The following is a 26,887-nucleotide window of genomic DNA, read 5'->3' as shown; positions in this document are numbered from 1 at the left end:
AACAAGCAACATAAACTGAGTTAGTGAGCCCAACCGTAAATGACGCAATGACCTTAAATCGACAAATCCATCTTCTCTGTACCTCGAGGCTACTTGAAGATAAAAGGCAGTAGAAGACTCACTAATTAGATCATACAATTGCATATTTAGATGAACACATTCAAAGCTAAGACAAATGTGTTGGTAAAGACATGACTACGGCTAATTTTATGACACAATTGGACGAGATCGTACTCTCAGCTCAAGGTTGACGCAAAATCCAAAATGGAACACATATGTGACGCTGGTTGACTTCCCCAATTTCTTTGGATTTACTAATAAATGTCCCAATTGGGTTTGGTTATATGACGTATCAAAGTTGCAAGTAAACGAAAGAAAAAATTTGCTAAACTAAGCAAACACAAGTCGTTGCTCTAGCTTGCTATCACTCTTTTACTCGTGTCTACTGGTGTGCACGACTGCACATAAAATAAAAACAGCTTTCAAAATAAAATCACAGCATAATTTACATTTTACTTTGACTTCATGATCACTGTCAGGGCCGGTAAGAGACTGTAGGAATCATTTTAGCATTGATTATCTTAACGACTCCATCTAAAAATTGAGTAATCGGATGCCCCTCTCTCACAGAGTCACCCCACGTGTCAACACATCTTTGCACACCACTGCAAATAAGACTTAGGTTTTCTAAAGTTATTGCAATGTGACACTAATAGTCACGTAATAGTCAAGATTTCCATACAAATTTATTTGCGCAAAAACACACATACATATACATACTGTATATTAGTGGTGTAACGGTATATGTGGGTGTATCAGTACGTTCATGTACGGCATGTTCGGTTCGGTCCACTTGCGTATCGTTTCTGATCAGTTTTTATTATTAGTGCGAGCTTACATGCGAGTAGGCAAGTTTTCACACGGACGCTATTGAGTATTGCACGCATAGGAGAGTGACAGAGCACAGAAGAGGAGCCAGTATGCCAGAAGCCATGACAAATAAATGGATGAATAAATGGCATTATCATGGCATACGCAAACAAGCCAGATCTCGAAGGTACCCCCGTATACCGCAGTCTCCTGTTTGGGAACATTTTGTCTTTCCCGTTAAAATCGCAGATGGGGAAAGGTACGTGGATAAGTCCCAAAGTTGTGTGCCAACATTGCTACATGGAGATCGGCGGCCATGTTGCATGTAGCACATCTAACATAATAACGCACATAAAACTGCATCATCCGACTGCATATGTAAGTGTACATATATATTTGCATATATAATGTATACATATATATATACACACATATATATATATTCACATATACATATATATATATATATATACATATATACATATACATATATACATATATACATATACATATATACATATACACGCACACACATATATATATATTACGGCATATCTATATTAGTTAAAGCATTAACTTTGGAGATTAATTCAAATATGACAGAACCATTGTTAGGGCGTTCAACTTAGAGGGTGCCACTAAATTTGTTAAAAAATATGGCTGACTGAACAGGCGGTCATCTGCAGTTCAAAAGGATGAGACATTCACATTTATTATTTTCAAGTGCGAGCCGTGAAAGCAAAAAGGCAAAAAGACTCGGGGGTCATAAGGTGGTGATGGGATGTAAAATGAAAAAGCTTCATGGATTTGGACTTTGTTTACGGCGACAGCTGGAGAAGGACTCAAACAAAACTCTTGGCTTTGAACACAGAGATGGCTGCAGGCGTTTCAAATCACCATGGCCAGCCACATTTTTGCACACTAAACTCAAAATGAAGCACAGAGAAATGCTGAAATATCTTTTTCCTGGAAACATGTGCAATTTCAGCAAAAAGTGATAACACTCACCATAACTTCCATATTATGCTGTGGCTCTTGGAATCCATGGACAGTCAACTTGCGTAGCACTGAGGAGGGGGAAACACGTTTTACAGCATTCAAAATGTTTAATTCATGATACAGTGGAACCCAGGACTTTGTCAGCATTTCTTTAATCTTTTTTTTTTGTTGCTTTTTTTTTAATCAAAAGCCCAATTTATACGGCCTTTAAAAGCTGTTGTGTCTATAGACGGTGCTTTACTGTTTGAAGAGTTTGAATTCCACTGTATAGTAAACTTGATCGGGCTTCACAGAGCACAGTTTATGCATCAACAGTGAGTGAACAATAGTTCAATAAAAATCGGTGGATGAACACAAGTAATGTTCTTGACAAAAGGTTAAAAATATGGAAATTCAGGCAAACTGTTTTGGAAGTAAATTTCAATAGGTTGGCAGCTATTTGTCATGGCTTGGGCTTGCATGGATGCTACAGGAACAGGCTCACTAGCCTTTATTGATGATGAAACGCATGATGGAATTAATTATGAAGTCTAGAAAACCAGTTTGTGTGGTAATTTACAGAAAAATGCATCCCAAACTAATAGGGAGAAGCTTCATCACGCGACAAGATAATGACCCAAAACACACTTCCAACACAACAAAGGACTTTATCATCGGGTGAAAGTGGCAGGTCTTAGACTGGTCGAGTATTTTGAATCGAGGTACTTTATATTACATAAATATATAATATAATACATTATAAATATGTTGAGATAAAAGTATCTAGGTACCGGTAAACTACATCTATAACATTTATTTATTTATTTTTTTTTTTTTTTAAAGAAGTCAGCCTAAAAATATTTTTTTCAAGAATATGTTCAATGCAGGCTCAGAAGTTGAAACAAGGCATTCTGATAAATATTGCATTAAAGAGTTAAGAGTTAATCCACCCATTTCCATCGCTGGGGGCTGCCATTTTGTCACTTCTGTCAACTGAAAACGACATCACAGTTGCTCAGGGCTTAGGTAGCGACCAAACACAGCTCACCAGTTTTCTGAAGCTGAGCCATGATTGGTCATTATCTGCATCATTGTTTATGCAAAAAAAAAATTTTTTAAATATGGCGTTCGTATTCACAGTATTTTACAGCAGTATTTTAAACTTTAAACACTGTATCAGTGGAGCACTTTGAAGCATCTATAGGTATAGGACAGAGTGGGAAAATATGCTTGATGAATGATACTTTTGACAACACGTTACGGCACCCTTGACAGTAGATTTAAAAAAAAGTGTGTTATTATTGTGCAGTGCAGGTGTGTGCTTCCTCGTGCCAACTACCTTTAAGAGACAGCAGTGTTCTTTCCAGCGATGCCATTGCTGCCGTCTCGTCACGGGCAAAGATCTGCTGGAGGAAGCAGTCCGTGTGGTGGCTCCAAAGGGAGCATGCGAAGCTGTAAATGCCCGACGCCAACTGCCAAGATGCACGCACAAAACAGTCAATCACACGCTGATCAAATCTTTCTGGATCAGTGGACACTTTCAACAACACGCCGGTGAGTGTGTGAAATTAATGCATCTTTAAATAACATTCACATGGAAAAATACTATATAATCATACTGTCGGAGAAGCGGCTAGGCTAAAAACTACGCATAAATAAAATACAATACAAATAAACCCAATGGAGAAGAAAAACAAGTAGGGAGCAAATAAGGACCTCAAGAGCCACAGGGCTAATTTAAGTCTCAATGAACTGGTTATTTCCCTTATTCCCTTAATATTATTTGGACCCCCAACCAATTACATTTTCTCTGGGAATGCATATACTCCGATAGAGCAAAATAAGATGATCAAAGGCAAACAAAAGCACTGCTGGTCCTTTTAACAGTGCAGTACATTGTGTGGCTCGCTACCTCAAACAATCAGCCGGGGCACAGTAATGAGCTTTGGGTTTTGATTTTCATCCTAATAAAAGTGTATATACATACACAATGTGGCGTAGGCCCCAAGCATTGCTGAATACACACACAGAAAGACCAAGTTGATGCAAAAAGGCTTATTATACACCGCGAGGTGGGTTAATTCCAGCAAAGCCTCACTGTGCAGCACCTTTTTTCTCTTCTAATTAAGCTTCTTCAAAAGGTGAGAAGTTTTATTGTGGGTTTTTTATCTTTTATTATACAGTGGTTAATATCTCTTTATATTGAAGGTTAAAGATGTTGAAATCCCACTTTAAACATTGCCTGTTTTGTTATTTAACGTTTGCAAATATCCAACTCCAATCCAACTACGGTATATACCTGTACAGTAAATATCCAGTGAGATGTTCTATCTACTCCTTCCACACATGAAGACAGCAGAATAGCACGATTTAACCATTTTGGCTGAAAATCGATTTTGAATTTCGAGGGAGTCAGAAGCCAGTATCGGGCACAGAGCGAAATAACCATTGAGTGTCCTTGGTTTACGACAGTGTTCCATTCCTACGTAGTCTAACGCAGTGGTAAAGTCATAAAAACTGTACAATCCATATTTGACACACTTCTATGCCTAACAATTTAAAACATGTGACACTAAGAGTTTTCTCTACCACACTAAACTCTAGGGTTGCAACCGTATACGTGGATGCATTAATGTTTCGGTACGGCATGTTCGGTTCAGTCCACTTGCGTACAGTTTCTGATTAGTTTTTATTATTAGCGCGGGCTTATGCGCAAGTTGGCGAGTTAAAATCGGCAATGGGGAAAGGTACGTGGATAATAACGCACTTAAAACGGCATCACCCGAGCATCAAACTTAAATAGCGAGACGTTATGCTGTTGAACATTCAACGTTTTCAATGCCTAAAAGTGTATATAATTTCATAGGCTTTTTAAAGTTACTGTATTTTTTTCATTACAGAAAGAGTTTTAATATAGTTAGCAATAATTGTAACGTATGTAATTTTTTTCATCACAAAAAGTGTATACATGTACTGTAATGACAACTTGCCTTTAACTTGAATACTTAGATGTGTCAAAGGCTGTTGCTGCTGAGTGTTCAAAGATTTAAAATAAACATATTAAAAAAAAACGTTTTTTTGGTACTAAAAATATACGGAAAATAACCATAGATGAAAGGGAGTAAAACTGTCAAAACATAAAGGTGTGAACGTCAAACTGAAAATGACGGCAAACATCTTCAGGAGGTGATCACCATGCACATTAAAAATGCCAAGACAGAAATATTTATTAACAAATGAAAGGAGCCCCTAGAGAAGAACTGCAAATCCACCACCGATCACAGTATGAGGTAGGTACATGTCTAGGGTTCAAGTAAAAAAAAAAAAAAAAGGATAAAAATGTCTGGAAAAGATTAGAAGGATGTGGAGATGTAGGGAGCTTCCAAAGCTGAGGGAGTACAGCAGGGCTTTCGTTAGTCTGTTTGATCATTTATTTGCCCTAAAATCATGTTTTATTCTTCAACTCCATCTTTTTGCTTTTGTCTTGTGTTCTTGGAAACACTGCATGGCATTTAAAAGAAAAACTCAGGAATTTGCAGAGACTCAGAGCTTCAACGGAGGGAACGTTACCTTGTATAAACACACACACATCCACACACACAGGTCAATCATGCATAAAAAACAGGCACACTTGTATGCAAATGGCACGTTTGGAGGTCTAACAGCAGATAAACAGCATCACCTACAGGCAACACATCAAACTGCGCGTTGAAAACAAACCACAATATTGGCAAAGGGAGAGGTCATGGTAAAAGACAAAACAACACAATTAAAGAGACAAAATCTGTCCAAAAAAGAGGAGACTTACATCCTGAAACAGCCGTTTGTCCTGTGCCAGACGTTTCGACGAGAGGGTTTTGGTAACGTGATAGAAGGTGAGCAGCGCTCTATTCTGCTGCAGGCCATCCTGGCCCTTGACAGACTCCAGCAGAACGGGGATGAGCTCCGGCCATTGCCGAGGGCAGTCCAGCCGGGCTACCTTGGCTATCAGCACCGCGATCTGGGTTGCTATCTGTTGGCAAAGCACGCACGTACACACACACACACTGAAAAGAGAACGATCGCAGGCAAAATAAGCATGAAACGGCAGAGGTATGTGCCACTGCATTTAGATAAAAATACAGAATCCGTGAGCGAGACCACTTAAAAACACGTCTGCTTGGGCGGTCTGACGCTTTAAAATGCAGTTGCACCTTCAAAGTCAAACAATCTATTTTGGGATGCTGGTCAAACACAATTTCCTGAGATCAATTATATTTGATGTAATTTGTTTACAGTCCTGACTGTCACCATCATAAAACCTTCATTATCGGCACAGTCAACGTTTTGCCTAACGTTTCAACATTATTAACTTTCATTCAATTATAGGAAGGTACCTGTTCCGTGAAATAGAATATACGCTCCTAACCCAACCAAATAACCAATAATGTAGTGTAAAACATTAAAAAAATAAACATGCTTCACAGTCAGTGCTACTTCTCAACAAACAGCACTGACAGATAAACTCAAATGCAAAACAACGGTCACAGAAGAACCAAATCAATGCCCTTTGTTCACTTGTATTTCAAAATAAAACCAGTGCCAGACAAACATACGTATAGTTAATCCTGATGCTGTCTGAAATCAAGTCTAGTGTGGTGCCCTGATGTCACACTATGACAGCTTCGTTTCATGAAGTTAAGACATTTTCGACCTCTGAGTTACAACAATACAAATGGAAAAAACATGAGTAGAGTTGTAACTACCGTAACGTGCGGTCTAGAGAACGCACTGGTTCAGATTAAGCACATACTGTATCGGAGATAAAAAAAATAAATAAATAAAGGGAGTGTGCTGCACCCTGTGGTGTGCACGCCTTAGCCTGCCAGTGGCCAAAGTGTAACATGGGGAGAGTTGATAGATACTGTCGTCTCAAAGAAGTTGACTTAGAAGTTTGGAGCTTAGAAGTAGAAAAGAAAAAGCTGAGAGTACTGTGGAATGTTCTATTTTTGTGCTTTAATGCCACATTTGTGTTTAAGTAAATTGGTTTGAAATGACAGCAAAAATTATGCCAATTTCTGTTAGGCCATTAATGGTGTTTCCTATTGTGTGTTAGCATTAAGCTAGGTAACTTATGTTACTCCAATAATAATGACAGTGATGCTATGTTGAGAGTACTTTGAAAAAAACTTAAGACTAAATGTGAAGTACACTTCAACAACCGTCTTTTGAGTAATACTAACGGCTAAAAGTAATTTAAGCATACTTTTGTTAGTTTTTATGACACAACCCACCCAGATTCATAATTAGACTCATAACGCACTCAACCACGAAAATGCAAATGTTCGTCAATCCCTGATCATTTTCGCGAGTGATGTCACGAGAAGAGATCAAGTCGCCAGTCACCCGTTGTACTGCATTGTTTACTGTCACGTTTGCTGCCCTTTGCCATTCTTATCACATTTTTCAGCGAAATGCCTTGGCACCGTGTGGCAATGCATTGTTCACATTCAGGCCAATAGTTGTTTCAGTGGCCAAAAGATAAGAATAAGGCACATAAATGGACCCCAGTCATTTTGTTTTTGTCCAGTCTGCAGATTCGTCACAAGCAACATCGAAACTGTACGACTTTAGGGGTATTCAAGTTCAAAGGTTATGGTACACCAGCATTGAAAATGTCCTATCTTATGTCCACACCTGGAGGCAGCGAGCTAGGTTGTGTTATCTTTGAAAGAGTGTCAGGCGGCACTTTCGGCAAGTCGGCAAAGAGTGCAAATTACTTCATTCTCATGCCTTTGATCTTTGCCAGCTGTGTCCAGTGGACGACCAGAACAATCCCGAACGGCTGAGTGTGTATTCTGCCTTTCAAAGAGTTCCTCTGTGGTAACAATCAGAATCATTGTATTGTTGTCAATTCCATAAACTCACAGAAACCAGATTTCACTTATCTCCATTTTTTTTCATTTTCTTATTTTTACCTGAGTCATGTTTCCGCGTTACACAAATGGCATTAAGGTCTAAATTAAAAGTTTCCAAAATTGGAGATAAGTGTATTTCACATGACAGCGACGATATGCTACCTGCTTCAGATGTCAGCATGTCATCAAAATTTGCTACAGACAAAACTTCCCTGCGAGTTTTTTTTTTAATGGAGTCCACCATCAAGTCAGGTGTGACTGAGGGTGGAGTGAAACCACTAACCTGATTGACAGGCTCATTGAAGTTTGTGATGAGCCCCGCACGTAACGTGGTCTTCTCCTCCTCTGATAAAGCGCTGACAAAAGAAGCAGAAAGAAAACATGTTCAGAAGAAGAAACAGCATCTGACGGCGCAAAGAAAATGCGGGTTTTAATCCCTGAGAGATCCCAGTTGCAAGATGGCAGTGCTTGCTTCGCAGAGCTGAGCCTGTGCATTGTGAAGACAGCAAGCCTGCCACGCTCCTGGGAGAATCTTTACAACTTTATTTGAAATCTACAAGTCCAAACAGAAATATGAAATGGGGTCTACTAAGATGCTGGAGGATGAATTCAAATCTTTGTGTAGCAACAGCACCAGCCAGCTGCCAACCTGCTATAAATCCTCTACCTCCATTAACATCTTGCCGTTTACAAAATAGCAGCTGATGATCTTGCCCTTGCTGTTTTGTGCACTGAATTTGTAAAACACACACACACAAAAAAAAAAAACGAATCCGTAGATTTAAGCTGCAGCTGAGGCTTAATGGAGCGGGGGAGTGCTTGATGAGCGGCGCGATGCGTCACTGAGCAGACAAAGTGAGGAGAAGGAGGTAAACATGGACGGTGGAACAATTTATGACGCCTAGGCATGTGCTTAAGTAAAAGAGGTTTTAGGCACCTGATGGCAATGTGCAAAAGATTAAAATATACACCGTCACTGGGCAACCACCAGGGGCTTATAACACACAAGTAAATGCGCAGGTATTCAGTAAAGTGCAGCGCAAAATACACAGTGGAAACATTCAAACATTCTGGCGGTCGTAAAAATTTTGAAAACAACCAAAACTTGGTCAGTGAGCACTGGAACGGATGAACTTTTCCTTTGCCTTTGAGTGAACCTGAGAGACAAAAGGAAATCTGCAAGGTTCTTGAGCGTTTCTATCTCGGCTGCAGTGCTACAATATAAAACAATATAAAAACATGGGGATGCCAAGACAACATCCTTTTTCTTCTGGCGCATTACAGTACATTGTCAAATACCGTTATTAACATGGTGCAACAACCTTATAATGTGGCCTAAGTTTCGTACCGTGACACCACTTGCATCATGCCATATCAGGCATCGCTCTACTTTTCAATTCATGGCAATGAGCCCAAAGATAATCAAATTACATGGTGGCCCAAAAATCCTTACATAGCACTCTGAAAAATGAAAGTGACTTCACTAAACTACTGACAGGTGTAAAACAAACTTGGAGGAGACTGTGGAGAAGAAAGAAAACAACAGCGAGAAACAAAGTGGCCAAACTCAAGGTTTGCTGAGGCAGAACTGAAGACCTCGGGCCTGCAGCTGTCCAGTGGATTTATGGACCAATGCTCCATTCGAATCCGACTAGAGTCATCTCATAAAGTAGCCTAAGACACATGGGGATCAGTGAAAGCACAAAGGCCACATAGATCTGCGTGCATTAAAAAGACAAAAAGCGTGGGATATATACAGTATAAATAATCAGGGAGGACGGTAAGAGAGAAGACACAAGCTGTAGCAGTAAAGACAGTAATAAAGGCGCAATACACATAGGAGAGCCGTAACAGGAAAATGGAACCAAAACAAACATGAGTGCAATGGCAATAAAACGAGTGAAATAAAGACTGAGGCAAAGAGACAACAACAAGGGAGGCATTAAAAGGTGAAAAATGTACTTACTGTGGGGCCACTCGCCTCCAGTATCTGTCAATGCCGTTTTTGAAGTAGAGTACTGCCAGCCATCTGACATTCACATCCAGCATATGGTTGTTGAAGATGTTCTAAGGGAAGGGAAGCCATACAGTACATTTCATCAGCTAACTGTCCAGACTAAAATAAGGAGCGTTATTAGCTCAGTTGAAAAATTAAGGAAACAATTGGGATACACATTGTGCTCTTTTTTTTTTTTTCTTCTGAATGCATTTCAGAAGTATTAGATTGGAACTCAGTATCGATAGATACTCAAAATCAAAATCAAGTGACTCGAGTGCAAAAAATGTGTTCAGGACATCCCTAGTTACAAATTTAAAATACAGGCAAAGTTAAACATAATTTCAATCTGCTACACATTAAAGGTGTGCCCATCATTAAATAAGTTAAATAATGGCCGGCTGCTGCCAGTGGCATAACGCCAAGGTTAGGCCTGTCACCATAACGCATTTTTTAGGATGATACATTTTCTCAGAAACTATCACATTATCGTTGATGGGTTTTTTTATGCCACTGATATAAGGGCATAATAATTCAAGTACAGTTCATCCTTTCTAAGAGCAATTCCAAAGAATATATTGAACATTGACATTGAAATGTAGAACAATAAAGGAAATATGTATTAACTGATCAGTCAGTGATGATGTAGATAAATTAAACAGATTCAGGCTGTTCACAAAAAGTGTACTTAACTCATTCACACTGCCATTGATGAATTTATTTGTCTTTTCACAGTCCAGCCATTCAATCCCAGGAATTTATTTTTATTTTTTTTTCAAACATTAGGGAAAAAGAGGATCTGAAAATGTCTGTAAATATTAACACATTCTGTAATAGGTAGGGTTGGGCATTGTTTGAATTTGGATGATTCCGGTTCCGGTTCTTTGATTCGATTCCGGTTCCTAACGATTCCCGATTCCGATTCTTAACAACAACAAAAATATTTATGGACTTTCATTATATAGTAAAAATGTCATTTCTTTAGCTACATGTTAATTATCGCAATAATATCGATATCGCTATAGTCAACATTTTTTATCGCATGTTTTGTGTGCGTGAAAATGTCGTATGTTGAAAAAAGTTTTAAAAAGTTGAAAAATAACTACACAAAAGTAATATATTCTTAAAAGCTTAAATATATGTATAAAGATGCTAAATATGAAAATGAAACTCTTCGTATTATATCATGAATATAAAACGCCAGTGCCGTCCACCTTACGCGAATCCTGTACATCTTTGGATGGATAACCATTGAAAACCAGACAATATCAAAACATATGACGGGACCACAAACAGATAAAAAGATGAAAAATAACCAGCTAAAACCTTTTGTGCAACTTATAGTTTGCTGACACTCAAATGAGGTCGAGAATGCTGAGACTGGCCATGGCTGAATACAACACACTCAGCAAGACCCCTGACAGGTAATCAAATATGTCCATATTTTGATTTTTATTTTTCCATTTGTCATTTTTAACCCAATCAAGCTCCATAATAACCCCATATTTCCTGCATTTAAAAATCATACACCCAAAGCAAATGACCTGCATCAAAATACTAAACTCAAATGCAAATTGCTCAAAGTCTTGCCCACCAGGAGGACCGAATAGAAGCCTGGCTGTGTCTCCCACTGTCTGAGCTGCTCCTCGGCGGGCTTCAGCGCGGCCGTGTCCTGACTGGTGGCTTGGGTTAAAGTCTTCAACACCACCGAACTGGCACCGTCTATATCCATAGCTGGATATACCTGAAAGGAAGACAGATAGAAAGGTTTCAGTGCTCCTGCTGCTTAAAAGTTCTGTATGAACAGACAATACGTCACCGTCTCACTCGCTTTTGCGATTGACTGTTATGAGTTGAGCGGTTCGGGTTTTAAACACATTCAGTGGATGCGACCTCAGAGTCTGATGGATGGGAGGACTGAGGTCTCTATTTTTCCCGATTTTGGAGCCTCGGTGATGTTTCTATTCATTCAAATGTGTCAGACTTGTTAACAACACTCCTCACTGTGGTGCGTGTTAAATTCATAAGGCATTATTTTCCCTCTTCAGGGACTCAAGAATGTTATTTAGTAAAACTAATAAGAAACGGTAGAATTAATAAAGGTTTCAAAACACTTTATAGTCAGGAAGAAACAAACAATTCCCTCTCCCGCTATTTCCTATGGGGAAACTGTTTTGAAATTAGAATGACTTGGAAGTCAAGGAGTCACAGAACAAATTGAGTTGCAAAATATTTTCCCCCCAATTTAAGGCAACACAAGCCATTAACCTCAACAAGTGCATTGTCATTGTCTCGAATACTGCTTTCAATTATGTGCAAGCCTCTCAGGTCCACAATTGTCTCCACTTGGCTTAAGAGGCAATGAGACTTGTCACCTTCCCTGTTCATTTCGAGAGGCTTTCTTCAATAATGCAACTTCGGTTCCTAATAGCAGGGAGGATGTCTTTTTGAAGCATTCGAAAACTTGTGAAGGTTACTAATGCTGCAGGAGTTGATGTTTTATTCCGCTGCCTCATTTTGTGAGTAATCTGCAGTCAGAATCAGTTGACAGGCAGTTAATTCCAGACGTTTAATATTAATGATTATTAGCAGGATACAAAGTCTCGGGCCAGCCGAGGTTCTAGCACAGTGCGTGGACAAGAGTATTGAGACACACCTCTTTGTCATTTAATTAATAAGAGGCGGGACTACACCGCTTAGTTCCCCCTAGATCTTCATGTCTCATCTTATCGTGACATTTTTGACAATTGTAGGCTTCCAACTAACAGAATATATTGTTCCAGCATGACAATGCAAGGTCCATAAAGGCATGGGATGAGTTTGGTGTAGTTAGAAGAACTCTCGGCAAACACCTTTGGGAGGAACTAAGACATTCCCATGTTGAAGTGAAAACTGTCCTCAAGACAGTATAAAGGGGGAGACCAGACTCCATTCTACTTTTGTCCATTTGGTGAGGGTTGGCAAGTAGACGAGTTAGCATTGAGCAACACTGCCACCTCCAGACGAGTAGTAGACATTGAAAGGGATGTTCTGCTGTAATGATATTCAGCACAAGCATTCAGGCACATTTAGCATCAACAATTGTCACATGTGTGAGTGCATCAAATATGAATCCATTGAACGGGTCTATTGAGAACGGACGAAGGATTAAGGTGATAGAGTTAGCCGTTTATCATTAGCAAGAGTGCTTGCAGTCATATTTTAAACAAATGGAGGTTGGCAAGCGGAATGTTCATAGCATTTCATTTTAATTTAACTGAGTTACTAATACAAATGCTTTTATTTAAAAACGTGTTCAAATAATCTTTTTTTAAAAAGAATACAATTGAAGTCAAAATTAAATTAAAGTTTAAATTCTTTTTTTCTTCCAAATCAATGGTGATGGTATGGTTAATATCTGAAACATTCTTTCCATTCATTTAAATGTATCATTAACATAAATATATTTTTAATTACAGAATAATACTTTTGCTAACATAAAAAAACACACACACAAAACTAAATTAAAAAAAAGGATTTCATTTGACTGCATTCATTCTAATTAAAAACGTTATTGCAAAATATAATTAGAAAAAAATGAATGCTAGTGTTCATAACAGTCATTATTTATTTCACGATTAACATGGCTATGAAAATTAACAATAAGTCAACAAGATGGAATCAAATTAATCTAACGCAAGTTTTAATGGATTCAAGATTACGCGTGCCGGTTCTGCCTACGTAAATATCCTGTCTTCAGCGATGTCGTCAAAACTTAATGCGTATTTTGAGAACCCAGGGTTTTGCCTGCATTCAAAATTGCGAGGCCGCTGTCTCCAGCTAATTTTGTGCCCGCCCCCAGATTGTATTGTATTGTATTGTATTTACGGCAGCGCCGTTGTGACATCAGAAAGCGTTTCCAAGGGAAGAGGAGAGAGGGGCTGGCAAGCGATTTACTGCTATTTTGGCGGATTTATTTACAAGTAACGGCATGAGGACAATGGAGGCAGATTGATAAATAAAGAGCATTTACTGTGTTAACACTGAAATATAGTTATTCTCTCTTGATTTTCCTTTTTGAAATGAGCAAAGAATGAGCAAAGACTGGGCTTTTTTTTTGTAACAATGAAAGATACATTTTGTCAAGGTGTGGTCTCCTTATCTAAACCAGTGGGAAAAGCCTCACTTTGTACTTCCTGGTCGTCTGCTACGTCAGCACTTCCAAATATCGGAACGCTATTGCGCATTCGATAAAAGGGCTTGTCTGAAGGGTCGATTGAACAGATACAAACCTACGTAAATTCGGCAAGCGAGGTACCAGGCAGGTGCTTCTCACGCATGCACTTTGACTTAAATGAGATGCAGGGGAAAAAACATTGAGTAGTGTTGCGTACCAAGTTCACTCACAAAATGGGAGGGGAAAAAAAATTCTGAGCACAACATCCATTCGTAAGTAAGAGGTTTTGTACACGGTATTTAACATTACATACACGCGAAACACATTTTTGTACCCGGTATTTGACATTACTCTTAAGTAATTGTGGCATCAATCTAACGCCATAATCCGTCTGTGGATTGCGGAAGCCGTGTGGCATAATGGCCGCCCCATTTACCGTCGAGTAATGTTTTGTTTTCCTTTTGCTTTTTTTTAGACAATAACAAGTGAACATAGTTAGGTTCGCTGGATTACGTTGGCTTGTTTGTTTAATATGTATTGATGGGATGCTTCGTTGTAAAATGGTCCCCCTCAATCGTGTGTATAAATTTAAAGATAATTTTATGAATTTGTAACACTTTATTTCTATAAATCCATATATCATGGAAAATCACATTGGTGAGCTAATTTGAGAACAGGTTTGCAGGCTACTCATGTGGTCTTCGGGGATTAACGGCTGTCCGCGGGTACCAAGTTGCTGACCCATGCCTTAAAGCGACATGACTGCTATCCATAATTCAACAATAGAAACGGAAAACTGTACTAAAGAAGGTAGCCCATAAAACACTTAAAAAGCTCTGAAAGTTACATAAAATAAGATAAACTGGTTTGTATTTATACATTCTAGGAAGTAGGCCTGCACAATATATCGAAAAAATACCGATACCTCGATAATGGCCTACGCAATATGCATATCGCAAAGACATGCAATAATTGTTTTATGGAACTGTAAGCTTTTTTCCGAATTTGACCAGTCAGATGGAAACTTAAATGTGCATCGCCACCCAATAGTTGGACATTATCTAAGTTTTTACAATTAATTAGCAAAGAACATCATGCTTATTGTTACGCATGAAAAAAAAATACTTCTTTCATCAGATAAAAATGTCATTAATTTAGGTACATGTTAAATATCACAATAGTATCTATATCATGAGCCAGGAAAACCCCTGAAAAATTACTACCCTGTTAAATAGCATCACGTCACATACGCCCACCTGTTCATCCAAGTCCAAACCAGATGGACCAAATCAGAATGCCAAGAATCCAATGTAATGACTGATTAACACTTATCTAGCTTGCCCCATTAGATTCATTTCACAATGCTTGCAATGTTGTTTATTCCTACATTTCATACGCACATGCACATGTCGTCCTTTTATGCTGCGCAGCTGTCAAAAGTAGGCAACATTACCACTGTTTGTCATGACACAAACGGTGTCCAAGCTTGCTAGGCTATAACATTAGTTATCCCCAACATGGGCCTCTCATCCCAGCCTCTCTAAAACAGACCATTTGGCTTTCCTGCACAAAGCATCACATATTACAAAAAAATGCGATTAAATGTAAGATAATCGGTTAACCACATCGTCAGTCCTGTAATCAATGATTTACACAAAGCGCAGGATTATTCGCAGAGGCATTTCGTTGGGCCTTTTTTGTTGACACTCGTTACGAAAGCAGTGATAATTAACCAAAATACACACAATATGTGAAACAGCAAAGCTAAGTTTTAGGCTAGCGAGGGAGCTAAACTTATTCAATAGCAAACGAGCTGGGGTTAATGGACGTTTAGCTGCCGACAACGTCTTTATCCTCGGCTATGAGCAAACGACACGTAGTTGAGAGAAATGCAACGAGACTCACCTAAAAGACTGACTGCAGACGAGAAAACACAACAGTAGGTAAATTACAAGTAAAGCTGAATTGAGTGGTACTCCGGCAGAGAGATGGAGGGGGAATACACGCTTGTCAGAATGGCGCCAGCAACACAACCCGGCGCGCCTTGATGACGTCAACCTCCAAGTAACGATAAACTGGTCAGTCTGATAGAAAGTGGCAAAACCACGCTCTGCATTCGTTTTCTTTACTAACGAATTACAACATAAGGGTATACTTTTAGTCACAATTGAGCCAGTACAATAGGCACGTCCGAACAATGAAAGTAAGTTACAAAAGACAGGTGTTGTGTTGAAAAAATGGCACATAACAAATTACTTTGTAATAGATTGTGTGCAAATAATTGGCTCTCTGCGGTGCCTGTAATCACTTCAACTAAATAACCAAGTCTGTATAAGATTCATATCTATATAATACATGTAATATTAATAACTCACCAAGTTTCTCCAGCAATGACATTGGGATTAGAACAATAAAGGTACTGTAATGTCCGTGTCACCGATTCCAATGAACTTTCGGTCTGTTTATTGTACAGGGCAGTCGAACACAAATAGAAAATGAGAACATTCGCAAGGAGCTGATGATCATGCTCACACACTAACTAACCAGAATATCCCAACTCTAACTCCTGTCGTCTCTCAATCTATCACGCCCCTTGAAGGCACACATACATTAATACTACAATACATTCAGTAATTACACTTCACTAAACCAGTGTATTTATTGACTTTTTTAAATTCTATTTTATTATGTTACATTACATTTTAAAGGGAACAAGTCAAATATTGTCTTCACATATGTTCAATGTGCCCCAGTAGTCTAAACATGATATTCTGATTAATACTGTACTGCGAATTAAGATGTAAACACCTGTTTTCATCCAAGTGGGCTGCCGTTTTGACATTATACCGCCCTCTGCTGTCGACTGAAATTTACATCAAATAATAATAATAAATAATAATAATGTTATGCACTGTACATCAATGTTGATGTGCCCACAAATATTTCAAAGTGAATCTGCAAGTTTTGAGTGGCATTTTGTAAGGTGGCATGACATGTATAAAATATGTACGTATTTTAATTTACGAGATCCAAGGACACTGCAGTAGACTGGCACATGGGACAGTCTAAAACCTAACATAAGCGTAAAAAAAAGCTTGCGTTGCTTAATATGACAGCAGACCGCTATTATTTATTACCCTCTTCGGCTCAGGGATGAAATCCTGCCCCAAGTGGAGGCGTTAAAGTATCTTGGGGTCTTGTTAACGAGTGAGGGAAGGATGGAGCAGGAGATCGACAGGTGGATTTGTCCGTCGTGGCGAAGGTCTTGATTTACCGGTCGATACATTGTAAGTTCTTACCCTCACCTATGGTCACGAGCTGTGGTTCGTGACCGAAAGAACAAGATCACAGACACAATCGGCTGAAATGAGGTTCCTCCACAGCGTGTCCGGGCTATCCCTTAGAGGTCTGGTGAGAAGTCGGGTCATTCGGGAGGGACTCAGAGTAGAGGCGCTGCCCCTCCACATCGAGAGGAGCTAGCTGAGGTTGCTGGAGCATCTGATTAGGATGCCTCCTGGAGGCCTCCCTGGTGAGGTGTTCCGGGCATGTCCTACCGGCAGGAGGCTCCGGTAACGACCCACGACACACTATGACTCCCACCTGGGCTGGGGAGGCCTTGGGATCCCTCCGGAAGAGTTGGAAGAAGTGGCTGGAAATGGAAGTCTGTGTTTCCCCGCTAAAGCTGCTGCCCCCGCAACCTGATCTCGTATAAGTGGTAGATGATGGATTGATGGATACTCGACTCAAGAGTGGCGTCTCTGCCATCCTTCCCATTGTTTCTACTCCTGAAATTACACCGCTGCAAGCAGAAATGTGAATCGTTACAGCTTGGCACGTCCACCTTTTGAAACGGATGAATAAAAATAAAATGTAAGCAAAATCAGTTTCAGTACATTTATAAAACTTGGGAGGATGCCTCATAACATGATGTCTCATTTTGTAAATCACAAAAGCATGACATTTGGACCAGGGTGTATAGACATTTTATATCCACTCTACATGTACTGTGAGCAACCGATCTTTAAACGACGTCTTAGTCACACAGAGCTGTATGACAAATGCAGTTTTTCAAGTTGTGCCTCTCCCTGCTAAAAGACTTGTTCCAACGTTAGTCACGTGTCTTGAAGCTATAATGGCTGACACTGACAGATACGACATGTTCAGAAGTTGTTGGACAGAGGGGGGCAGAGAGAGTGTGTGTTGTTCCTTAGAAGGGAGTGTCCTCTCTGGCAAAGATCACAATTTTCTGTGTATATTTATTTGGGTTGGATCACTCATCGACATCCTGACTGGAGCACAAACACAGCTGAAGCAGCAGTGGTTGTAACAGAAGTGTATCTCAGGTGCCGGACAAGCATGAAGAGCTTAATGGAATGGTTTTTCACTACTCTCGGTGCTCTGGTTGTCATCTACTATGGGGCGAAGCTGCTCCTTTTTGCTAGGATGCTTTATCCCAAAAGGTGGTTTCCTCTGCCAAAGTCTTTCTTTTTGTCCATGGGGGAGTGGGCAGGTAAGCTTACTGTATGTGAGTGTGTGTGTGTGTGTGTGTGTGCGTGTGCGTGTGTGTCTGTGTTTACAAGCAAAAGAATTGTTTATCACCTGCGTAGTATGAATGAAATTGGAACAGATTAAATATACAGTCAACCCCCACCTATTTGGGGTTCACTGGTCACAAATTCAACATTTCAGATTTTTTACTTCTTGCCAAAGTCAGCACTGTAAGCTCCCCACCAAATGTAATCGAACTAAGGTATTGTAACAACTAAATTGTGCCCAAAAATGACCAGAATATGAATTCCTAAACATAATCTAGGCCGTGCTCAAAATAGTTTAATTAAATCAGTTCAACTTCTGAAGTTAGATTTAGAGCCGCATTTCAAATAGGTATAATTGGTTACATGGTGTCCGCTGATAGTGTAGTGGTACACACGCCCGAGTTGTGTGCGGGCAGCGTGGGATCGATTCTCGCTCAGTGACAGTGTCTATGTGTGCCCTGCGACTGGCTGGCGACCAGTTCGGGGTGTAGTCTGCCTTCGCCCATTGACGGCTGGGATAGGCTCCAGCAACTCCCCGCGACCCTGTTTCGGATAAGCGGTTTGGAAGATGACATGACATGACATGGTTACATGGTATATTGACATGCAAACCAAGACTTAGTCATTGTGCTCAGTCTTCATAAATGTAATCGTCTGGCACAGTTCCTCACAGCAGTGTGGCCACAAGTGACACACTTGTGTCAACAAACTCGCAACACAAGTCCAGAATTGCCGATTCAAATACTTGTCATGCAACCTACAGGAATTAATCACTGTATTTGACTCTGGCAGTCCAGAAGATCTAATACATACCTGAATTACTTTTTTGTGACTCCAGAATTGTTTTCCCAACTGAGCTCCTTGGCAGTGTCAGAGTTGTTAAACTAATTTCCACTAATGAGCAACGTCTGGATAGAGGAGACCTCACTCTCCCTCTGAAACTGGTCCAACAGTTGCCTTTAATGTTAACCTCATTTCCTCGTGACAGATTTTGTGTGAGCTTAAACAGTAACTCTGTGGAAAAATAATAATCTTGTACACTTTGGACACGTCCAAAGCAAAGGGCAATGGTCATGCTTATCATTCAGTATCCCTGCTCTTGTCTCTACCTGAACCCTGTCAATATCTAACGTTTCGAATAAAAGGTACAGATAGATGCCTATTATAATATGCCTCAAAGACAAGTTGATGCCACCAGCAGTCAAAATGATTAAAGTGAAAGTCAACCTAAATCATATTTTTTTTCCAGAATGTTCTATGCAGGCCCGCATTCTGATTAATATTGCGTTTGTGTAATATAAGTTAAGCAGCAAAATGCACCCACTTTTAGCCATCTCAAGGGGCGGCCATTTTGTCACTTCCATCGACTGAAAATGACATCGAAGTTGCTCAGGGCTCAGATATCGACCTTTCACGGCTCACCTGTTTTCTTAAGCTGAGCCATTATTGGTCATTATCTGAGCCCTGAGCAACTTCAATGTCATCTTCAGTCGACAGAAGTGACAAAATGGCCGCCCCCTGAGCTAGCTAAAAACATGTGGATTTCTAAAATTCCACGAACGCAATGTTAATCAGAATGCCATGTTTAGACAAGTGGGTCTACACAGAACATATTCTGGAAAAAATATATATGTTTGGATTGCCTTTCTCTTTAATTTCTTCTGTAGCAGCCTCGCTGAACACAATAGGTCAACGGTCGATCAAGCCAGATGAACATAATTGCAAACTAACAGCAAAGTACAAAGTCTCATGAAACTAACTGAGTCATGATATCGGAAACAATAAAAGAACATGGTCATGAAGTAATCTTTGGACGGAACTCAGTTGTAACAGTTACATGTTTTGATTACATTTGATGTACAATTATTGAGTTTTGGATCCTTCTTGGATTCTCGGTATGAGGTCTGTGACTGGACTGTGAAACTGTGACTCATGATAACCAATCTGAAACATCTTAGATATCTATTCAAAAACAATAATTCAAATATGAACAAGACATGTCCGTGAACTAAATACCAGTAAATGTGGACCAAAGAATGTGCCCAGTGGGACTCCATCAAGACAGCAGATTTTATGGATACCATGTAGCTTTTTGGATGAGCTGGCACTTTTGGGCTAACATTTCTGTCCTTATATTTCACCACTCTGTTCCCCCGCCTAAAAAAAGAAGGGGAAAAAAAATGTCTGTGAATGACGCCATGGGAGGGATGCGAACAGCAGAGGTTTCATCATTCATAAACATTATTTAAAGCTCAGTAGCTAGCTAATTTCCTACTCACATCCTATTCACATTTACCTTACAAGAAGAACACCAACGCGGACAGGTTTCTGAACTGGGAGTATCTTGTTTGTGGATTGAATTGTTTACAAACATCTAAGTGTCAACCAAGATAGCAGTTAGCTGCCAACAAAACCATCGTCGGTCACCAGACTGACTGGCGATGTGTAAACTTTTTTTTTGATGGTGGAAACTCTTGTCCGCTTGAAGCAAAGTGAAGTCACTCCCCCCTGCATACAAACACGATGAACACGCACAAGACAAGCAGCGCGTGGTGATATTTCACATTCAGTCTGAAGTAGTCTATTGGCGGATTACAGATGCAAGACAAGCAGGGCGTGTTTCTGTCATTCGTCAGTGAAATGGGCGCCCGTCGATACTTGACCCAGTTAGGGACGATTACAGAAATCGTAAATTACAGTACTTATGACAGATTTCAACGGAATTGTCGTGAGTGTGACAATATTCAATGATTATTTTGTGTACCCGAGAGAGTCCTGCGTACCACCTGTGTTTGCTTAGTACGTACCACATTTTGAGAATCACCGTTCTCCATGTTTTGCAGTTTTAGGAATGTTGCTGTTTTTTTCCATATATTAAAATATATTACTGCATTCGTGTTCATTAAAATAATGTCTTCATTACTTACATAGCTGGCCCGATCTTTTATTATAACAGTTCCAGTTTGTTCCATCTGATTAAAAGCCCGAAAAGCTTCACTCCAGTCGATCTCTCTTTGCTTGCTGAAACTGAACGTGTTATCTGAGTATTCAGGGCCTAAGGAGATGAGAGAGTAGTGGCAAGTTGGACACGTTCTCAGCACGTTCTTTATCAGAGGAACATGCTGTAAGTACAGCACGTTACTCAGACATGATGAATCAGTAAACACAAGCCTCTTTGACATTGTGTTGATTAATAATGTATCCTTGTAGGACACAAGCCTTGTAGTTAGAACGGAGGAAATGGTGAGTCAACTAATAGAAAGTGTTGCTGTTTCAGTGGTCACCGGCGCTTCGGAGGGCATAGGAAGACAATACGCTTTGGCGGTAAGTCATTATTTAAACTGGGATTGGAGATGACTTTGATGAAGCCCCAGAGGCACAATACTGATGTATTTTCTGAAAGTAACTGTTACACCAGGGGTGAGACTCACACAGAATACGTCAATGATCCGATTTAAATCACAGCTAAGCTTGATAAGAAAAATATCTCCTAAATCACATCTTGTAACCGAAGAAAGAAACTGTGTTGTAGTACAGCGAGCCTTCAAAAATTTAAAAGATAATACCTGGCTACAAAAAGTTGTCTTTGTTTCCCCCTCTTAATTCTACCTTTGAAATACAGTCTTAATGCCATGTTTCCCAAATCATATTGAGACAAGGCTAATATTTTACATTGTAAAAATCTCATGGCACACCATCAAACAAAAATGTCATAAAATGTATACACAATATACTGAAATCATGATGAGCTCATCTTAAATTTTACTTTAATATCATAATCTTATGACTTTATCCTGAGAATATACGACTTTATTCTCATAACACTACCTTATACGAACTATAAATGAAGCAGAAATGTTACAAATTTTCTAGAAAATGGGCAATTTTTAATCCTAATGGCAATAAATGGATGCGATCTGCAAAAACAATTTCAAACCTGTCATACTGTAAATCCATGGACCCAAAAACTTTGAGAACCCCTGCTGTGTTGTAACAGCTAACTATATGATAACGCCTGCATATTTGTGTTTCACTTTTCACAACCTCAATTATTGGTGTTTTTTTCTGTGGCCGCAAGACCCAGCTATTCACTGAAAACCGCTCTTTCTGAAACACCCTAGAATCTAGATGCCACAAGATGGCACCAAGACTTAATAGGAAAGTAGTGCTGCATCGATATTTTACCACAGTTTTCTTTTGTACCATCATTAGCTGGCTGAACAAGGAATGAACGTGGTTATCATGAGCAGAACCAAAGTGGCTTTGGACAAGGTGGCCAGGGAAATATGTAAGAATGACATCATTTTATTGACAGTATCTACCATTGTTATATCGCCTTGTGTGGTATAGATACCGTGTGTTTGTGTACAGGCGAAACTACACGTCGGATAGTTAAAGTGGTCGTGGTGGACTTCACCAGGGACAGCATCTTCACTGACATTGAGGAGCAGCTTAAAAACTTGGACATTGGTGTATTAGGTACTACTTCCTCAGCAATCATCATTGTCATCATTATTTGCTTGCACAGGCCAACTACACAATGGGTGGAAATCATTATCAAATGCAATCCATCAAAGCTGGATGTTTTTGCTATTGTGTGCCAGTTAACAATGTAGGCATGGTGCCCAGTGTGGTCCCTCGCAGATTCCTTGAAGATGACGATCTGGACCAGGTCAGTGGTGGCCCAAATGTTGACAAGTATATTTACATGGCAAATGATGAGGCATTTTTTACATAAGGTGCAGTGGTTGGTGCCCAATTAGATTTTCCAGGTGTCTGAACTTGTTGATTTTTTACTTTTACTCCCACTACTAGTAGGTCAATTTGTAGAGTTTGTACTTTTTAATTGCAGGAATTTAATCAGCACCTCTACTTTTACCAGTCTTTTTTTGTGCAAGTATCTTTACTTCTACTTCAGTACAGAGTGTGAGTACTTAAGATACTTTTCGGGTAGAGAACCTTGAAAACTATAGTTCCAAACTGATTGCATCAACCAAGTGCTGTCTCTTATTTGTAACATTACACAGTATTTTCTTCTCAAAGATTAGATGTTTACAATGCTCGGTATCTTCCCTTTCAGACAATCACGAGGGTGATAAATTGTAATGTGAAAACCATGGTGAAGGTAAGAACTTGTATTCACAGTGGAACCTCCTGTCAAATGTCACAGAAGTGATACAATTAGGAGTTACACACACAATCGTCAGAAAAAAATGTGCCTTGAAAGTCAAGTTTAAAATCATCAAATCCATTACAATGCATCCAGAAAGTAATCACAGCACTTTTTTGTCAGCATTTTACAATGCTACAGCCTTATTCCAAAGGGAATACATGTACTTTGTCCCACCTCCCCACACCAAATTCTGACAGTATAGGAAAAAAATTAAATTCGCCAAACGTACATGAACGAAGTCTTAAGCGAAAGCTGTCAACAAATTACTGGAAAAAATTTAAAAAAAATAAAAATTAAAAATCAATTTCAGGGTAAAGCTCTAACTAAAGTGTAGTAAAAGTGAGGTGCCATGAATAGAACTGTATGTATGCACTGGAATGCACAAATACGTTTTATCAAGTAGACGCTAGCATGAATAACACAACATTTTAGACAACACCACACTTATTAATCACGTCAATCCTTATCGGAAAAATCATTTGAAATGACATTAACTTGGAGGTCAGCCAGCATCACAGACTGTATTGCGTTTGACTTTGGAGGTTCACCTTTCTGTCAGCTTTTTTTTTTTTTTAAAACACTTTGCATTGCACTAAAATATCTTTCTCTTTTTTTGTGCAACAGATGTGCAAAATAATCCTTCCAGGCATGGAAAACAGGTTTTCTTTCCATGTTTCCTTCATTTGAAGTAACAAATAATTCAACTATAATGGATACTAGTAGTAGATGACAACTATTGGCGGTTAACTATGCACCGACAGGCCACTTCATTAGGTACACCTGTACAATCATTTGCTATCCATTCCAATGATAAAGACAATAATGCCGTGTGATTGATTTTCATTTCACAATATATTTATTGCAGTGGATGCAGTTTGGCATAAGCCAACTGAGCACCTGTTAGGTGCCCCGCAATTTTGACAGTCAACAGATCCTGGAGTATTGAGCAAGAACAATGGTGGAATAAGGGAGTTTATTCAATTTTTTTAGTTAGTTTGTTTTAAGACCTAGTTTTACTTTTACATATCATAAAAATAGTCCTCAATTAACTGCATGCTTTAAAATGTGTTAGGTCACCACAAATTGCTTTGGTTTTGTTTCTGAATGCGTAGATTTGCTCAATGTGGAGGCAGATCTATTCTAGTGGGTTTTGGGTCCGCAAGACTCTGTCAAATTCTTGAAAATTCCTGAACTATTGACCTCATCACCTTTAAAAGAAAGCTGTGTCATTGCAGTTTTTCAAAATAACTAATATATAAAATTAACCCTTTCATATCACTACAGTGGACAGCTATTTAAAAGTTGCTTTCGCCTATATCAATTAAACTAAAAAATATATTTATATTTTAAATAATAACATTAAATCATAATGCATGAAAGGGTTAAAAATATTTTTTTAAATTTAGATGAATTAATACAGGCGAAAGGAACTTTTAAATAGCTGTCCACTGTAGTGACCACTATTCATGAAAGGGTGCAACAATAAATAATTGGCTGGATTAGAAGTTGAAGAATGTCAAAGTGGCCCTGGCATCCTTTCATTTTTCTGTATGCGGGCCTCGGAGTAAAAAGTTTGGACATCACTAGTGTAACACTATTAAACTGACTTAATAGTAGGTGTGCGAGTGATCAATACATTTTGACTAAAATAGAGGGCCCTAAAATTAAATTTTGCTAGAGGCCCCAGGAAAGTGCTCTTGAGTTTGTCATTTTGAACTGCGCTGCGTCAGAGCTGTTTTGGTTCTCAAATTTACTGTAGCTACACAGGTTGGTGCAATGATGTCAGTTGTACAGTGCAGGGGTAACTAATGATGTGGCTAATAACTGCAGAAATCAGGCTGTTTTCTGAGATTTTGTGCGTGTGCTATGCAGGAAAAGAGGGGTGATCGTGAACATTGCCTCCGGAATTGCCTCCATTCCATTCCCTATGTACTCGCTGTACGCTGCATCTAAAGTGAGTATCAAGCATCGGTTCTTCAAGCTCTCTTTGGCTTCTAACATATTCCTCAAATCAACCTGTGTGTATCACTCTTGCAGATATTTGTGGAGAGATTTTCTCAAGGTCTTCAAGCAGAATACAAAGATAAAGACATTATTATACAGGTACCAGGGCCACCTAAACCCTTTAAAGCACTGAGGGGACCCAACAGCTATGCCTGTCACGCAATTCTAAAAAAAAAAAAGAAGAAAACATGGGTGAGAGGCACCCTGGATTGGTCGCCAGCCAATCACAGGGCACAAAAAGACAAACAACAAGTTACACTCATTCAAACCAGGGCAATTTAGAGTCTTCAATGAACCTAACGTGATTTTGGAAGGCAAGAGGAAGCTTAGCAAAAACCAAAACAAGTAAAGGAAGAACACACAACTCCACACAGGAAACTGTCATTCCAATGCTGAACCTCATGACTGTGAGGCTGCTGTCATATTATGAACTCCATCCATTTTCTGAGACTGCTTTTCCATTTAACGGTCGTGGGTGAACAGGAGCCAATTCCAGCTGACTTTGGGCGGGGTACACAGGGCATCAACACAAAACCCAGAACCGTGAGGTGGACATGCTAACCACCAGACCACGGTGCTGCCTGCCCTAAAATATTTAACCAACAAATGATCATAATGTCTAACAATAAACTTGCCAAAATGACAAGTTTGTTCAACCATTTGCATTGCATCGTGAAAGAGAGGAATACGTTTTCAACACTTTAGATTGGTCAATAATGTGTCGCAACACCTACGTAATGTAACACCCACGCGTTTCTACTGACCAATAGTATAGATTTTTGAAAAAAAAATAGGAAATTAACCAAAATGTGATTTTTTTTTGTGAGGTTTTGGCCCGATGCCAGGGATTTTTCAAATATTTTGCTAATTTAGCATGGCCCTCAATAAAGTTCCCCCACCGTTATTAACTACACAAAATTGATAGGCGTGACTTTCCTTTTACCGCTTCTCTTCTTGCTTTCGCAGGCAGTCACACCCTTCGGGGTCTCCACTCGCATGGTGGGCTACCAGCAAACGAACGCGACCATGCTGTCCCCACGAGACTTTGTGACAAGCTCGCTGCAGTATATCAGAGCTGGGGACAAAACATACGGCAGCATCTGTCACATGTTCCTGGTAAGGAAGACTCAGAAAGTAGCGCTTCACTTTGTTGACGTTTTGTTATCTTACAGTCTCATTAAAAAAAAATGGAACAAATTGGGGTTTTTTTTGTTCTCAAAAGGATTTTTCATAGCATTCACGATTCATTTTCTCCACTGTGTGTGTGAGATAAATATT

The 26,887-nt window shown here is 39.4% G+C and overlaps 3 protein-coding genes across 5 annotated transcripts in view; 1 reads left to right on the top strand and 2 right to left on the bottom strand.

Annotated features, from left to right (window-relative positions):
* Positions 1–16,015, bottom strand: part of ipo11 (importin 11) — a 94,374-nt gene extending 78,359 nt beyond the window's left edge. For both annotated transcript variants that reach the window (XR_015086711.1, XM_086029748.1), the window contains exons 1-7: positions 15,803–16,015; positions 11,336–11,485; positions 9,712–9,812; positions 8,029–8,101; positions 5,657–5,860; positions 3,188–3,320; positions 1,879–1,937 (exon numbers count right to left, since the gene is read on the bottom strand). Coding sequence is in view for 1 of the 2 variants with exons in the window: in XM_086029748.1 (XP_085885874.1) it covers positions 1,879–1,937; positions 3,188–3,320; positions 5,657–5,860; positions 8,029–8,101; positions 9,712–9,812; positions 11,336–11,473 (708 nt within the window). In the remaining variant the exon portion in view is untranslated. The remainder of the gene's footprint in view (positions 1–1,878; positions 1,938–3,187; positions 3,321–5,656; positions 5,861–8,028; positions 8,102–9,711; positions 9,813–11,335; positions 11,486–15,802) is intronic.
* A 309-nt stretch (positions 16,016–16,324) lies between these two features.
* Positions 16,325–26,887, bottom strand: part of LOC147147086 (uncharacterized) — a 16,625-nt gene continuing 6,062 nt past the window's right edge. Inside the window, exons 2-4 of the mRNA XM_086029752.1 lie at positions 21,240–21,487; positions 20,449–20,589; positions 16,325–17,696 (exon numbers count right to left, since the gene is read on the bottom strand). Of these exons, the coding sequence (XP_085885878.1) occupies positions 17,291–17,696; positions 20,449–20,589; positions 21,240–21,244 (552 nt within the window). The 5' untranslated portion in view covers positions 21,245–21,487 and the 3' untranslated portion in view covers positions 16,325–17,290. The remainder of the gene's footprint in view (positions 17,697–20,448; positions 20,590–21,239; positions 21,488–26,887) is intronic.
* Positions 18,039–26,887, top strand: part of hsd17b3 (hydroxysteroid (17-beta) dehydrogenase 3) — a 10,626-nt gene continuing 1,777 nt past the window's right edge. Inside the window, exons 1-10 of one of the 2 annotated variants that reach the window (XM_086029750.1) lie at positions 18,039–18,407; positions 21,710–21,756; positions 22,645–22,720; positions 22,804–22,911; positions 23,037–23,104; positions 23,513–23,557; positions 24,230–24,264; positions 25,478–25,559; positions 25,643–25,708; positions 26,576–26,725. In XM_086029750.1, coding sequence (XP_085885876.1) covers positions 18,254–18,407; positions 21,710–21,756; positions 22,645–22,720; positions 22,804–22,911; positions 23,037–23,104; positions 23,513–23,557; positions 24,230–24,264; positions 25,478–25,559; positions 25,643–25,708; positions 26,576–26,725 — 831 coding nt within the window. In that variant the 5' untranslated portion in view covers positions 18,039–18,253. Of the gene's footprint in view, positions 18,408–20,882; positions 21,557–21,642; positions 21,757–22,644; positions 22,721–22,803; positions 22,912–23,036; positions 23,105–23,512; positions 23,558–24,229; positions 24,265–25,477; positions 25,560–25,642; positions 25,709–26,575; positions 26,726–26,887 lie in introns of those variants that run through there. The other variant, XM_086029751.1, reaches the window with a different exon arrangement.

This window comes from Filicampus tigris, chromosome 5 (genome assembly GCF_054856515.1).
Source record: "Filicampus tigris isolate MCC_2025a chromosome 5, RoL_Ftig_1.0, whole genome shotgun sequence".
In the NCBI taxonomy this organism is placed as follows: domain Eukaryota; kingdom Metazoa; phylum Chordata; class Actinopteri; order Syngnathiformes; family Syngnathidae; genus Filicampus; species Filicampus tigris.
This window is presented reverse-complemented; position numbering and strand designations above follow the sequence as displayed.